Source organism: Coturnix japonica, chromosome 3, assembly GCF_054131305.1.
Source record: "Coturnix japonica strain WE chromosome 3, WE-NBRP24, whole genome shotgun sequence".
NCBI lineage: Eukaryota > Metazoa > Chordata > Aves > Galliformes > Phasianidae > Coturnix > Coturnix japonica.
Window position 1 is genome coordinate 7,471,175 of NC_140665.1, and position 15,056 is coordinate 7,486,230.

A 15,056-nucleotide genomic window follows, 5' to 3' on the forward strand; every position below is an offset into this window, starting at 1 on the left:
GTCCGCCCGCAGCGCTGCAGCCACGTTCCCGATGGTGCTGGATGCGCTGAGGCCCCGCTCTGTGCGCTGGGCGCTGCTGGCCGCCTTCGCCACCGGTGTCGTGGTGGGCTGGCAGGCCGCCCGCGCCCGCCGCCGCTTCCTGCGCTGGAGGCAGAGCCGCCTGCAGCGCCGCTTGGACGCCGCCCGGCAGCAGCTGGAGGCGGCCTGACCCCGCGCCGCCCTGCCCGGCTCCCGATCGTACGGCCGGAGCCACGCGGACCCGCCGCCCGGCGATGCCCGGAGCCAGCGCTGATCACACGGACCGAACCGACCGCACCGCGGGCTCATCGCTGCCGTGGGTGAGGACACGGCGCGGAACGGAACGATCTCGGCGTGACGGAACGAGCGGGGAGCGGGGAGACGGAGCAGCGCCCGGCAGCACCAACGGGGCATTACACGGGGCATTAAATGAGTGTGTGTGTCGGACTCGGTGTGTTCGTTCCTGCTGTGTGTTCATACTCCATACACTCCATACACTCCATACACTCCATATCCTCCATACACTCCATATCCTCCATATCCTCCATCCCGGTCCCCGCTCGCGACGCTCCCGGCAGTGACGGCATCTCCCAGCGCCGCCCGTTGCCCAGCGACCATGACGGGGAGGCGGGCGCGCAGCCCACTGCAGAGAGTGCAGCGCCAGAGCAGGGAGCTGCGCGCGCAGGTATCGGTACCGGTACCGGTATCGGTATCAGTACCGGTATCAGTATCGGTACCGGTACCAGTATCGGTATCAGTATCGGTACCGGTATCAGTATCGGTACCGGTATCAGTATCGGTATCAGTATCGGTACCGGTATCAGTATCGGTACCGGTACCGGCAGCCGCTGGGGAGCCCTTCCGGCAGCTGACGGCACGTCTCTGTGTTGCAGGTGGAGGCGCTGCGGGCAGAGAGCGCGGGCGCGGCCGTGGGGCGGCGGGAGGCCTTGAGGCAGAGGTGAGCGGGGCTGCGGGGCGCCTGGAGCTCGGTACCGGGGATGGAACGGACCTTAACAACCATTGGGCACCAACCCTTTGGGTTACATTGGGCCTCAAGCTGCCTGACCCCAACCTGATCCAGCCGTGGGCACCACCAGGAATGGGGCATTCTGTGTTCTATGGGCAGCCTGTGTCCGTCTCATTGCCTCTGAGTGAAAATTCCCCTTAACGTCTAACCTCAAATTCCTCTTTGTCCTGACACTCAGACTGTAAAATTTGCTCCCATTCCTATTTATGTGTTCCCTTGAGGCACCATAAGGCCACAGTAAGGTCTCTCCGCAGCCTTCTCCTCTCCAGGCTGAACGATCCCACCTTCCCCTGCTATATCAGCTACACCACTCAGCGTGCTGTCAGCAGCAGACCAATCCCACTGTCAGAGTCACTGATAAAGATGCAGAAGTGCACATCCAAACACAGACCCCTGGGGGACACCACTCATCACCTGCCTCCGCTTGTGCTATACAGGACATAGAACCAGCTCTCTCTTGCTGAGGTTCAGCCTGGGAAGTCACCAGAGCCTCTACTAAATGCAGTGTTACCTGGTCTTTGGGGCATTATGGAAAGCAGGGGTTCAACTTTCATAGTGCTGTGGCACTCCTGCCTTCCCCCCGAGCAGCACTAGGCTACAGCAACAGCAATGGGCTCCCTCAGCACCCTGCCCAGTGCTGGGTTTGGGCAGTGACAGCAAGTGCCTGTGAAGTGATGTAGCACGGGTAAGCACACAGGTTGTCTGAAATCCTCAAGGCTGAAGTTGTTTAAGTGCAATCATTCTTGTGTGAATGATTGACACCAAGAACTTGTCAGAGCCAGGAGATTATCTCATTTTGTCCCTCTGCTCCAAATCTGCTGCTGCTGCTCCTTGAGTTTTGTTAAGACACTCCTTCTAAGGACACACCAAACGCTTGGTTTATGAATTACAGACAGGGAATTAAACTGGTCTCTTTTTGTAAAGCTTTGTGTGCGTACAGCTTTGAGAAGGTATGGGCATCTAAACATACGCATTTAAGTGATTTTGTGATTCAATATCCTGTCAACCAGATGTAAGGTAACGCTGTCTGTCTTGCTTTCAATGCAGGTGTTTTCAGCTGCAGAAACTGGTGGACGAGAATACAAATACTCTTCGTAGTTTGAAAAAGGTAGGTATAGAGACTTGCTAATGGTTTTCTCTGTAACATATTGTGGTAAATATTCAGAGAATGGTAACCTGCTTCAATTTCAGATGCCTCAGGATGGAAGTAATGCCTAGCACCACATAACCTACGAATGGGATCTCTGAGATTAATTTATATGATCTGAAAGCATATTCTTAATGCTTTGTTATGCGCATTAAAATCTTTCTTGACCCAATATATTTAAAGGTGTTTATCAACCCACTCCATTGTGTTGGGAGAGGAGAATGTAGTTTGAAAATGTAGTGTGGAAGTTCATTTTGTTGAAGTAAAAGGCAATAAAATATCATAAGCAGGGAGTTATCACTGCTGTGGAATATCAAAACTCATGAGATGTGTCTGTAAAACTGCAGAGAAACACCAGGTTTGTTGTATTTTCCTTCCTCAGGCTGACGAGCCTGCGCCTGTGGGGAATTACGATCAGAGGAAAGAAGAAGAAGAAAAGCTATTGCTAAAGCTATCCCAGCAGCTGCAGAAATTTTGTCATGTCTTGGATAAGGACAATGCAGCTACAAATGACACGGTGTAAGTAACCCAAACAAGCATCTGTACTTAAATAGTGTCATACATACAGCACTGGAAAGGACCTTCAAAGACTGCTTATCCTCCTTATTAGCTATTGCAAAAGAGCTGGCTCTTCTGGGGCTTGTTTTATTAATGAAATCAAGAGAGCCTCGCTGCAGTTTTCCGAGGATTTTGTTTAATGGCTGAGATATAACGTAGGTTGTACTGTGGTCTGTATTCTTAGGGATGAAAAACCATTTCAGGTCAGGCCAGAGTCTACAAATTGATTTCTGGATAACACAGGGAAGCCCGTGTTGTAAGGCTTTAACAGCAATTAAAATATATATATATATAAAATTAAAAAGTGAATAAAAAGTTTGATTTATTTTGGGTAGGAACAAGGGGAGTCTGAAAGATTCTCGAAGAGAACACAAAGATAAAGAAGAGGATGAGAGTGCTGATGACAATGGTGAAAGCAGTGAGGAAGAAGAAAGTGAAGAAGCAGATGAGGAAGATGGGGATAACTTGGATGATCCTGATGTTAAAGAATGCATTGCAGTGGGAAGCTTTAATGCACAGCAGGAAGGGGACCTCACATTTACGGTAAGCAGGCCCATAGAATTGATTGCCATGTTGGTACTGTGGGTCATTCTGTATTAAGTGGTGGCAGTAATTAAATCCTATGCTTTTGGGATTCAGAAGGATTTGAGGAAGAAAGGCTTCCCCCAGTCTGCATTTCCCTTACTGCAGTTCAGTGTTCTCTTGCCTCTTTCTGTAGCAGCAGAATCTGTGGCTGTAGTCTGTGACCTGTGGGGGAGAACAATTGAATTGTTATTCAAATCGTGTTTGGTGTCATTTTGAAATATTTGGTTGTCTTTTTTCTCCATCTCTCCTAATGGCAAAGAAAGGTGAAGTCCTGCTTATACATGATAAGAAGGCGGATGGCTGGTGGGTAGCCGAGAACTCAAAAGGGGAGAGAGGCCTCGTGCCTAGGACCTATCTGGCGGTTAGTGTGCTGCATGCGGCCTCCTGTTCTTGCCTCACCTCTGTAGTGCTATGTACATTAATCTTATTGCTGCCTGAAATCGGTCACAGTGCTTACGTGTGCATGCAGTGGTATTTTAGTGCTGTAGTCTGCCACTAAAGATCAGCTCTGAAGGCTCCAGGCCATAGTGGACTAATCCTTGCTTTTCGTGATTCATGTGAAGCATCAGTTCATGTAAAAGCCGGGTTGTGTTGGTGATTTGATGGGAAAAGACCTTTTTTGAAATTGATTGTTCAAGTTTTGTTCCCTCCCCCTGTTTTTTTAATGGCTTACTCGTGTTAGTATGTTTATTCTTGGGCATGTATCCAGTGTACAGCTGTGATGGATGTGTAAATGTGGGTACACAATTTGGCTCACTGAGCTCTGCTAGACTGACCTTTACGCAGTGGAACAGCACTTTTCAGAACATAGGGTTTGTTGGGTGGCTCTTTTCTTGCTTAGAATGTCTTTAGTCCAATCCCCTGCTGTAGCTGCAGACCTAAGGGCAGTGTTGTTCAGTGACAGTCGTTACGGACAGATCTCCACTTCTAAGCCATTCACATGTGCTGTGTTTGGAGAAAACATTTTTAAGAGCACAACTGTGAAAAAATCCAGCACTTATCCCTTCTGAATCTGATTTACAGGTCCATAATGAAGATGAAAGCCAAGAGGAAAGTGATGGACACATAGAAGTGGTGGATGAAACAGCAGATGGAACTGAAATTAAAAAAAGGTAAATGGAACAATGCAAAGGCAAATAAGTATAACGTTGGCCAACTGCCACCCTCATAGCAACCACCAGGTGCTGGGGGTGCCAAGGCCTTTCCCATCCTGTGGTGCTGCCCTGGTGGGGGTACCTCTGCTGCCCTCCATCCACCCTCAGTCTTCTTTGTCCAGAGCTGAGCAAAGGCCCAGCTTCCCGCCTGCCATGGGCTTCCAAGAGCCTGGGCCTCACTGACAAAAAGTTCTAATGGAGAAGCCGGAATGGACTTTCATGCTGAACTTCAGCCCTTCTTCCTGTCCACACCAAAATCTGTTTCTCCGGAGGAACAGCTGCCTCTGTAGCTTCTCTGCCACCACCTGGAAGCCCACCCTTCCTCATGTCACCTCATGTTTCAGCTCATTGGATAATGCAGCAAGCATGTATTTAGTGTTCAGATTTTTGTCCACATGACTATAACATGTTATGAAAGAAAAATCTTTCTTTTTTTCTTCCAGAACAGACTCTCACTGGAGTGCTGTAAGAAAAGCTATCACAGAGGTAGGGTTTATCTCCTGCATATCAATATAATCTATCCTAATGTTAATTGTTTTTAAACAAGATTTGACTTTTACTAAGCACCTCGTCTCATAGTATAGACCGTTGTTTCTAATGAACACCAGTTCTTTTTCATGGGCATGATTTTATTTTGTTAAGAGTCTGTGCCTCTACTGCTTTGTAATGGAAGGGGGATTTAACAGAATGAGTCTGTCTGGGGTCATACACAACACAAAGTAAAAGTAATTCCTTGGATTGGATCAAACCAGCTTCAAAGTAAAGTTAGGTGGCTGATACCTCAGGTCTTTGATAGTGGTTGTGTATGATTGGTAAATGAGAATCAAATTAGCTGTCGAACAGCAGGAACACAAATAGCCACTTTTGTTTTTTAATAGAGTGACACAGTAGAGATATTGGCAGCCATGGGAGTTGTTCCTGCAGGATTCCGTCTATCCACACTTTCCCAGCTCTTAGAAGACGGTAAGGTTTTCTCACAACAACTGCAATGCAGGATTTACAGGTGCCTGCTGTGAATTTTTTAGTCCAATAGGATAGTGACAGGGCTAAAATCTTCATTGCTTTATTGTAATTGAGGGTGTACTTGGCCTGTTAAATAATGTATTAAAAGGTGTTTTTTTCTTCCCCTTAATCAAATCTATCTGAGTGAAATCCAGGAAGACTCTTCCTGACAGAATGACTTCTTCATGACAGAAAATTATGAATTTTAATACCCTTCTTCTCACAGAGTTTCCATGAAGAGACTTCAGAAGATCCGACATATCTCATTTTTCTTAATCTTTTCACTTAAAGCTGTTTCCAGTCAGTAGCTTAGTCAACAAAATTAATTCCAATGATTCTAAAATGGAATACAGCAGAACACTTTTCCTAATAGCTTTTCCCATTTTAGAGGGTACTTGTAGTAGAAACCTCTTCAGTATTGTCAAATATTTAAACGGACCTTAGCCAAATCTGAATTTTGGTCATCATTCATTTTGTGGCAATAATGGTCATAAAAGACTCTTAGGGTATCTATCTATGTATCTATCTACCTACCTACCTACCTACCTCAATGGCTTTTGTTTCAGGTAATCAGTTCAGAGCAAGTTACTTCTTGCAGCCTAAACTTACTCCATCCCAGCTGGCTTTTAAAGATTTGGTGTGGGACCCTGAAAAAAATACTGTGAGTATGACGGATAAGAAAGCTGTGATGCTTTTTTGGTTCCAGGGAAAATGACAACATCTGTAGATATGAACTGCTAGCAACCTTAAAAAAAAGAAGTTTTGTATTAGTAGATCAATTTTGCTGTGAAGTAACGATAGAGTTCTTCATTGTCAACCTAGAGTCTTTAGGCAATAGATGTTTTAACATCTTATGTACATGAAGAAATGCTGCTGCTGCTGCCAGTACGATGCTAGTTTTGTGGGTCAAGGAATCCAGTCCAATAGTTACTACTGTCAGTCATCTCTGTAAATGAACACAAAATGATAACCATGTGCAGAAAGAACCTCTAGATTTACTCCTTCTTTTGTTGCCTGTGTTTCAGATCTGCCCTATACCAACTCGAGTATCCCTGATTGTAACTTTGTGTAGCTGTAAAACGATTCCTCTCCCAGCATCCAGCATTCAGGTTCTCAGTAGACACGTTCGACTCTGTCTATTCGATGGCAGTCGGGTAAGTTTGATTATCAGCAGAGGTCTTGATGAGGTGTACGTGATGCTCTGGTCCCTCTGGTAGCCATCTCCTCCAGTTGCCTCAGAGACATATACTCAGAACTGGCTCCCAGGCTGCTCAACCTGCTTGCCTATTAGTCTGGCTTGATACAGCATGCTGAGGTGTGTACCCTCATTCAGTTGCAGTCACATGTAGTCTTCCTGCGACTTGTGGGCTGCCTCTGGTTGCTGAAACTTGGGCCTCCATGCACATGCACACAGAACAGAGAGCCCATTCATGCGTACAGAGGAAAAAAAGAAGAGTGAGAAATGAAGTTGAATGAGAAGACAGGATAAACTGCACTGATCAGGGGCAGGGCATGGCCAGGCATGCATAGCAGCCTTCTCACAAGCACACTGCTTTATCCCCTTACCCCTCTAATGTCAGTGCATTCCACAAACCACCTCAGTCTTCTTTCTGCCGTGGTTCCTCCTCTGAACATCACATTACTCACCTGCAGTCCCAAGATGTTCTCTCTTCCTCCCTCCCTACAGGGCCTCCCAGCCCTAAGCAGCACCCTTTTTTGGCTGTGATACTGGGTGTCCCTCATGTTAACTCATCTTGATGGGTGTCACACCCAGCTCATAGATAGCCCTGGGAGGGGCTGGGGTGGGGACTCCATTTCTGTGCATCCACAGTTTTGGTTCTTCCACCTGTAGTTGTGCTTCTTTGTGTTAGTGGAGGTGAGCCCTGTTTGTGCTGCTCTGTCCTCTCTGATGGGCCTGGGAATATTTGGGGCAGGGTCATGCTCAGATTTCTTACTTGCAGGGCTGTGAGGCCCTGGCACTGCTGCTAAAACTTGTTTTAGCATTTTTCCCTACTATCATGTTTTAGGTACTGAGTAACATTCATACAGTGAGAGCTACGTGGCAACCTAAAAACCCTCAGACGTGGACCTTTTCTGCAAGGGTAGGTATCTGTGCTTCGTAGCACAGCCGTGGTTAATGGCAACGTGAAGAATAAACAGAGCAATGGTTTCAACTCAAATTGGTTTTCCACTTCTCATTTTCTTCTATATGCAATGGGGTTGGGTCTCAGATCTTATGTAAATTAGTGATATGTTTAATTGACTTTAGAATTCAGAGGTGACTGCTGGCTTTCTTCTTCTTAACATGTACATTGTTATTTCTTCCCCCTCTGTAAAGGTAACAGGCATTTCACCCAGCTTACTGGATGGTGACTGTTTTGTCAGGTCCAATTCCTTATCTTCAGACATTGGTTTACTATTCGAACTTGGCATCACTTACATTCGCAACGTAAGTGTATAAAATCATTCCGAGCATGTTTATAAAGCAAGCAAATCAGCTGTCCTGCTTTCCATGGTAAGCTGCAGTATCTCAACAGAGGACTGTGATATCCAAATGGAAGTTTCAGGGTTTTCTCCTTGACATTGTAAAATTGTCTATAACTTGGCACATGAAGTGAGGAGAGTGTTGGCTTTGAGAAAATCTAGTTTTAGGCAATAATTAGTGAGAAAGCCTTTTATTCTTTACAGGACATAAATGTAGTTTTTCTTATGCCAAAACAGTTTCTGCTGAAGACTTTGTGTAATGTGATCACAAAGGGCCTTTTCTCTCCTGTGTTACTGGGTTTTATAGAACACTGGTCTCTGTAAGGTATAGCCTTCTATCCATCTAGGAGGTGCTTCTGAACGTACAGTGGTTGGCGACACAGTAGGTAGTAAAGCACTTTTTCCATAAGAACTAACAGAAAGGGGGATAGGAAGCACTACTGTTTGAAGGAAACAGTGCCTTCCTGGGGGAGGTCCTCAGATCTCAGCTGCTTTGTCTATGAGACTGTGTAAGTGCTGGTGGTGAAGATGTGCAGTGATGGTTCACAGAGTCCTAACCAGAGATAATAACCCTTCTTATGCAAATCTGAATAGTCAAGGTTATATAAAGTTGTCAGCTTCTATTTGAAGAATGCTGTTTAACAAAGGAGTATGCGCAAGTTCCTACCTGTTAGGAGTGCTCTGGGGCTTTCTCTCTGCTTCATCCATTAGACCACCTTAAAAAGAAAGAAACTCTATGTGCTTTCACTTGGTATTCACTCAAGTTGAGATCCTGAAAGGTAAAATGGTACTCTCAGGGTCATGCAGCTGATCTAGGATAGAGCTGGTACACAGAATCTGCTCCATTTCCCCTTGGTAGTAAAGCTTTCTAGTATTTGGTATATGTAGGTTTTCCTTCAGTGTGGTTTTTTTGGCTTTATGTGGATGATCAACCATAGCTTTTCTGCTGGGTGGTGTAGAACATCTGGTTAAGCTGCTCAGGTTTACATTCCTCTTTTGTTTTGCAGTCAACAGGTGAACGACAGGAGCTAAGCTGTGGCTGGGCATTTCAGAAGCTTTTTACTTCTGATGGAATGCCTGTTCCTTCCAAGTAAGTTTATGATGTTTTCCATCTCTCTGTATCTACACATATACATATGTTTTAGGTTAGGAGTGAAGTTCATATCTAACATGGGCAGGTATTGATATGGGCAGGTGTAGTTCAACCTAATATGTGAGTATTAGCCTCTGTAACTCTTTTAAATCTGGTCTCTAGCATTGTTTTCTGTTCACTGAGTCAAACACGTGGTTACTTCAACGTTGACTGACAGATTGTGATTACATTATAGTTAAATATTTAAAACCTTCTGCATCTAAAATTCAGTGCTTCAGCAGTGATTCCTTAGGAACACTTGAGTGAAACAGCGGATAGTTTGCATACAAGGAAAATATTGGTATCATTGCTGCTAACTTCCAATAATCAACTCGTTTCCCAATATAATACAAGCGTTAAATTTATCACCTGAGGTTTTGCTGCTTAGTGGTGAGCTGTAGTCATTTCACATATAATACCAGCCATAATCCCAAGCACTGCCAGGTTTTTATTTGAGATAGCAGGTTTCTCTCCTAGTTATGCTGTGTTCACATATCCATACATTGTTTTACCGTGCTGCTCTTCCTTTACAGACTGTATGAGCTGCCATTAAATGGTGGTACTCCCTATGAGAGAGGCATTGAGGTTGACCCATCGCTATCAAGGAGAGGTATGGTTTCCCACAAACATTTCATAAGTAAAACAATATATGTCATACCTATTTTATAGCACGCAGAGCTCAGCTGGGGCTGTTCTTAACATGCAGTCACCACAGTCTGGTATTGTTTTGTATGTTCTCTATTCACCTAATATAATTCTCCGTGTTATTTCCAAGTGACTAATTAACTGTGTATTTATTTCTTCATCAGGCAGTGGTGTTCTTCATCAGCTTATATCACTCAGGAAGCAGCCTGTGCTTGTAGTGAAGCTGAGGTCATTAAGCACGCAGTCAAAGGACATCATGAAGTAAGTATCAGTGTGTGCTGCTGTAAAATGAGAATGTAATTCAGCTTAGAATGGTCCCAGAGATCTGTCTGAAGTGTTCTCCTTCCCTGCAACACAGGCTATGGAAAAATCTGAGCGCTGTCCCACCTGCGTGTTACATTCATTCTCTGAGGCTTAAAACTGTACTGTTGAAAACAAGCAAAAAGCTTTAAATTAGAGGAGGCTGAAAACTGCAACAGCAGAAATCTGGCTGTTAGAGCTGTATCAGTGTGTGCCCTCCCAGGCTGTGTGCTTCATGGAGGCGCCCATCTGAGCTGATACAGGCACCTCTCTGAACCTGACAGTATTCTTTTTCTTTGGAGAGCAGTGCTTTGCAGGAACATTTTGAATAAAAACTTCATTACGTGTTCTTTCTTTTCCCAATAGTTTGTTACCAGAAACGTTAATTGGCAGTATGTGCTGCATCCATCTCTTGATATTCTATCGACAAATACTTGGTGACGCACTCCTGAGAGACAGAATAAACATGCAAAGTGCAGGTAAGGATTGTGCTGCTGTACGGAAGAACTCAGTAGTGGAGGGTGTTTAAAAGAGGATCACATTCCCAAGGAGAAGTAGTCACTCCAGAGCCTTTGTAACATTAAATGGGGCTGCAGGAGCAACTCTCAATGACACAGACTGCTCTTAGCATTTTGTTTCCTGGTAGGGAAGAGGTGCTGATCGGAAGCCACGTTCCCTCTGTCAAGGATTTCAGTGTTTAAACTTTCTGTCTGCAGGTGCAGTGGGAACAAATTGAAAGCTGTTGTCCCTGCTAACAGAAGGGAACAGCCTCTTGGTGTGTTTGCATTTCAAACTAGAAATATTTCAACTTGCATCTCATGCGTTGCCTCGTTTGGCACCAGTTCACACAGCAAGATGGCAGAAAACACCGCAGTAGTTATGCTTTCCTTCAGCAGAACTGTGATAGCTTACAGTCTCCTGTTACACACTCACACTTGATATACAGAAAACACTACATGTCTTAACTCTACTACACATGGATTGGCAGTGCTACTGCAGAGTAATTTCCTTGTGCTTTCTTCTCTGTCTCTTTCCCAGACTGAATGATGTGTCCTCTGTTCCTATGGCAAATACATTTCCTTGTACGTTTACTAAGCATTTTAACCTACAATCCATGTGATGCCATACTGAGGCACCTGAATTACGGGTTCACCTTTTGAAGATGCTTAGAACTAAACTGCCTTCCTGGTTTTCATGAGCTTTCAGACAGCGAGCAGTCAAAGTGTACATACAAGTCTGACCCTTGAATGAATGAATGAATGCTTTATTTATTCAGCCCATCACTGACAAACTGAAGATGCTCAGTGTTTCAAGGCCAGCTAAGACCCAACTTAGCTGCCTGATTTGAACTGTGTAACACAGGACAATACATCAGGCTGATGATCTCTGTTAAATTGCTGCCATTTGGATTCAGTCTTGATTTGAGTTGTTTTAAAGACTTTACCCCCTCAGTTCAGAAGCTGTTCAGGTTGCAGTTTTTTCCCTTTTTTCATTCGGATGTTACAAAGGCAAATGGCTGCTCTTACTTAAAAGTCAATAATACTTCTAAAGTGGGTGCCTTAAAATGCCTGCTGTGTTCTGAAAAAGCAGTTGTTGTCCAGTTATCCCCAAACCATACGCAACACAGGCCAGATCAAGGCAGAATAAAAGCATGTTTATTCACAACATCCAAACCAGGTGTCACAGTTTCAAATGTTTATAAAAAAGACAGGTGCAGCAGTGAGGAAACCACCCCACTCTGCCTCTACCCTTGGGTTAAGTTGGTATGGTATCACACTTGCTGGCTTCTCCTAATAAACTGGTTCTTGGATTGGGTTTTTTTTGTTGTTTTTCCTCTTTTTGCATGCACATCTGTTCTGTCCTTTGCTAACTGCATCTCAGCCATTAGAGAGTTTGCTGTAGAAAGCTCTTGTCAGAGACCTCTTCAATCTTTGCAGCTCTGGAGTACTATTACAGCCAATTTTCCCTCTGAAGAGCTTGGGGAGGGGGCTGTTTATAGGCACAGCACGTCTTCTGCTTTGAAAACCATCTGATTTCTTCTTTGCCTCCAATGTGTTTGTTTTCTGTTCCAGAATTAATCTGTAATCCTGTTCTAGCAACTTTTCCGCAACTCATGGATCAGCCAGACCTGATGGATGCGCTGCGGGTATGTGTTCTGTATAGTGTTCAGTTTCATCTGGTGTGTTGGAATTCCCAGCTAGTTGATGCAATTTGAGCTTTTTAATTTATACTGTGAAAAGATAAATGGAAAAGCCAAGCAGCAGAGAAGTTATAATGAAGCAACTCTCTTGTGCCTTGAAAAGCAAGAGAACATCTGAGCACATCTGAAAAGGATGTAGGGACTCAAAGCAATTAGTGATTAGAGCATGAGGAAAGAAGGGCCACAACAACGGCTTAAACCACCGTGGAGCTGCAGAAAGAGAGATTTCTGCAGGTAAAAGTGGACCTTTGCCAGATGTCCACAATCTCATTTGATTTCCCATTGTATGTTTTACATTTCGTTTCAGAGCGCTTGGGTGGACAGAGAGAGAACTTTAAAGAGATCAGAAAAGGTAATACATTACCAAGTTGTTTTTTTTTTTCTTTGACGTACACTGAATTTAATACAAATGAGAAGCTTTCTTCCAGTGTTGCTGCTGGAGTTAATAGTTCCCCTCATCATGGATGTCTCAGTGTTTGTAAATATAACTGTTGATGTGGAAGATGTCATAGGTTTGTGTCCCTCTTTCACAATGTGCTTGCAGCTTTTGCCTGGCAAAATCTTTCCACTGGTATAAAAGGGCTGTGTGCATCCACAAAACAATCTTCCCTTCTCCAGCTTCCCACCTCCAGACCTGTTCCAGTCTACCTGGAGGAAGGCCCCAGGTTCTGCAGTCTCCCTATGTCAAACACTTCTGGTCTCCCATTTTGGTGTGCAGACAGCTGCAGACAAATGGAACTGGACACATCAGCAAGCTTACCTGTGTCTAGTCCTGTCTCCTATCCTCTGAACAGAGAGTAACTATAGATAACTGAATGGGAAAGACTGGGTGTTGATGCAAGGCTCTTCCCATCTTGGAAGCAGTCCTCATTGCGTACGCTACCGAATAGATGTACAGAGACAGCTCCCCATTTCTGCAAACAAAGCAAAATGCCACAGAAGCAGAACAGCTTTTTTAAGGCTATTCATCCAAAATGTAAGCTGATCTGCTCAGTGAATTAATAACACCTCAGGATCCCAGAACCATCCAGTTTTACTCGATTTGTCACGTGCCGCTCCTATGGCAGGATTGCTGCCTGGCATGACAGCTTGGTCTTGCTCCTTCTTGCGTGTTTTTATGACACTCAGCTGCTAATCTTCTGCTGAGACATGAACTGTTTGGCTTCCCAGGGGTAGCAAAGAGGTTCCAATGCCAGTTGGGACTAGATGAGTTAATAGTGAGATATTAGGTTCTAATACATTAATAAAAAGGAAGAAAATGTTGTTCACTGTTGACTTTTTATTTAGACTTTCCAGTGTGGTGTTTCCTCTGTTGGCCCAACCTAAATTAAACATGTTTTACAAGGGACTGTCCAAAGTTGAAGGTAGGACCAGGAGAAAGCCTGATGCTTGAGGATGCTTCAACACTGGCAGATGTTGAAGAAGGTCTGCTCTCCCAGGAAGTGGGAGCTGACTGAATGTTCTTGTTTTGTTTTTCCTATGTAGAAGTGCTTGACAGCACTGCATATATTTGCATGTTATCAAATGCTTTTCTTTGCAGAGAGACCGAGAATTCCTGAAGTCTGTGTTCATCCAGGTGTACCACAACTCAGCCTTCCCTCTCCTCCGCTCCACTTTGCTCCCCAGCTACAAGTGGGCAGATGAGGAGTCCGAAGCGTCTCGCTGGAGGGTGATTGCTGACTTCCTGAGAAAGAGCCGAGACAATGATGGTGCCCTTCAGTCTCTGCTGTCCCCAGAAAATACTCAAACAGCTTTTGACATCTCAGAGCTGGCCTACGATTTCTTAGGAGAAACGAGGAAAAACAGTCCCACAGTATGAATGGATTGTAGGGTAGCAATGTAGGTAAACTTTTGCCAAAGAGAAATGTTGTGTCTGAATTGCAAGAAATATTTTCATACATTAAAAACCAACATTTTGAGGGAGACTAATTTTCATTGTCTCATTGGTTCGACTAAAATAAATTATATTACCTTTTCCCCTTTGCAGTGTATGGCTTTCTGTTGCTACATGAGCCTCTTGTAGCCACGGTTGTCCTGTGCTGAAGCAGAGCGAATGCTGGGGCAGCATTTCTCTCGCACAGCTTTCAATTGATTCCCAGTTCTGTTTTGACCAGGGTGAACGAAAGCACCCGAGTGGACTGGCAGCAAGCAAGGAAAACAGCCACCATCTTTAAGAATGCTGTGGAACAAGGTCAGGAAGAAAGCAATCTGTTGTTCAATCAGCAGACTGCAGGTTGCTCCTTATTTAGACTGTTCTGCTGTTTTCCGTTCTCACTCAGGAAAAGGTTGATTTATTCACAGGAATGTGTGCCTGACCCCACCCAGTACAAATACATCGTGGTGAGAATTCAGGGAATGCTGTGGTTCCCCTCTGCATGGCCAGTCTGTGGGTTAGGCCACTGTGCTGACTTCTGAGTGCAGGCTGATGAGCTGCAGGGTATTTCTCATATGGACCATGATGTTTAGGGCTTCTTTTCCCTGAGCGCTGTGTAACCACAGGCCCTACGTGCTACACACTCCTGGTAGGAAGTTACTCATCTGGGTTTTTTTTGTGTGCTGGTGTATCCGGATGCCTGCACGCTTTGTCCATGGGGATGGGCACACTGCCACCGTGTTTGATGGGGTGAGCTTTTACCAAGTCACACATGCATTTACATCCTAACTGATCTGAGATATTTTGAAACAAGGTCTTTCAATGATCAGCATTTGTAAACTGGAGCCTTTGGAAGTCCCACAAAGCACGTTTCCCTGGCCTAGGACAGGTTCAGATGATGTTCCTCATCATGGATCTGATTCTATTCTGT

General features: G+C 44.7%; 3 protein-coding genes across 8 annotated transcripts in view; 2 read left to right on the forward strand and 1 right to left on the reverse strand.

Annotated features, from left to right (window-relative positions):
- The first annotated feature begins 8 nt into the window (after positions 1-8).
- Positions 9-2,609, forward strand: MTLN (mitoregulin). Its single transcript, XM_085542561.1, has 4 exons — positions 9-338; positions 912-976; positions 2,093-2,153; positions 2,575-2,609. Exon 1 carries the CDS (start codon positions 32-34, stop codon positions 206-208), a length of 177 nt encoding a protein of 58 aa, XP_085398687.1. The 5' UTR covers positions 9-31; the 3' UTR covers positions 209-338; positions 912-976; positions 2,093-2,153; positions 2,575-2,609.
- On the forward strand, positions 9-14,228 carry NPHP1 (nephrocystin 1). Of its 3 annotated transcripts, none has more exons than XM_015856656.3 (20): positions 9-338; positions 912-976; positions 2,093-2,153; positions 2,575-2,711; positions 3,086-3,293; positions 3,595-3,696; positions 4,359-4,447; positions 4,933-4,975; positions 5,368-5,452; positions 6,058-6,152; positions 6,517-6,645; positions 7,519-7,593; positions 7,830-7,940; positions 8,983-9,065; positions 9,641-9,717; positions 9,917-10,013; positions 10,419-10,531; positions 12,125-12,198; positions 12,560-12,604; positions 13,793-14,228. In XM_015856656.3, exons 1-20 carry the CDS (start codon positions 273-275, stop codon positions 14,069-14,071), a joined length of 2,034 nt encoding a protein of 677 aa, XP_015712142.2. In that variant the 5' UTR covers positions 9-272; the 3' UTR covers positions 14,072-14,228. The 3 variants fall into 3 exon arrangements, with proteins under 3 accessions (XP_015712142.2, XP_015712141.2, XP_015712143.2); XM_015856655.3 differs by lacking the exon at positions 9-338 and adding an exon at positions 621-703; XM_015856657.3 differs by lacking the exons at positions 9-338; positions 3,595-3,696 and adding an exon at positions 621-703.
- ASB3 (ankyrin repeat and SOCS box containing 3) overlaps positions 3,044-15,056 on the reverse strand; it is a 33,527-nt gene continuing 21,514 nt past the window's right edge. The window contains exons 10-12 of one of the 4 annotated variants that reach the window (XR_014944371.1): positions 8,643-8,691; positions 4,112-4,280; positions 3,044-3,497 (exon numbers count right to left, since the gene is read on the reverse strand). The gene's annotated coding sequence lies outside the window, so the exon portion shown is untranslated. Of the gene's footprint in view, positions 3,498-4,111; positions 4,281-5,100; positions 8,748-15,056 lie in introns of those variants that run through there. The other 3 variants (XR_014944369.1, XR_001553703.3, XR_001553704.3) reach the window with 3 other exon arrangements.

Coding starts and splice junctions, on each gene's coding strand:
- MTLN (XM_085542561.1), top strand. CDS start 32: ATGGTGCTGGATGCGCTGAGGCCCCGCTCTGTGCGCTGGGCGCTGCTG.
- NPHP1 (XM_015856655.3), top strand. CDS start 635: ATGACGGGGAGGCGGGCGCGCAGCCCACTGCAGAGAGTGCAGCGCCAG. Junction 3,697..4,358: donor TGCCTAGGACCTATCTGGCG/GTTAGTGTGCTG, acceptor TCTGATTTACAG/GTCCATAATGAAGATGAAAG. Junction 5,453..6,057: donor TTCCCAGCTCTTAGAAGACG/GTAAGGTTTTCT, acceptor CTTTTGTTTCAG/GTAATCAGTTCAGAGCAAGT.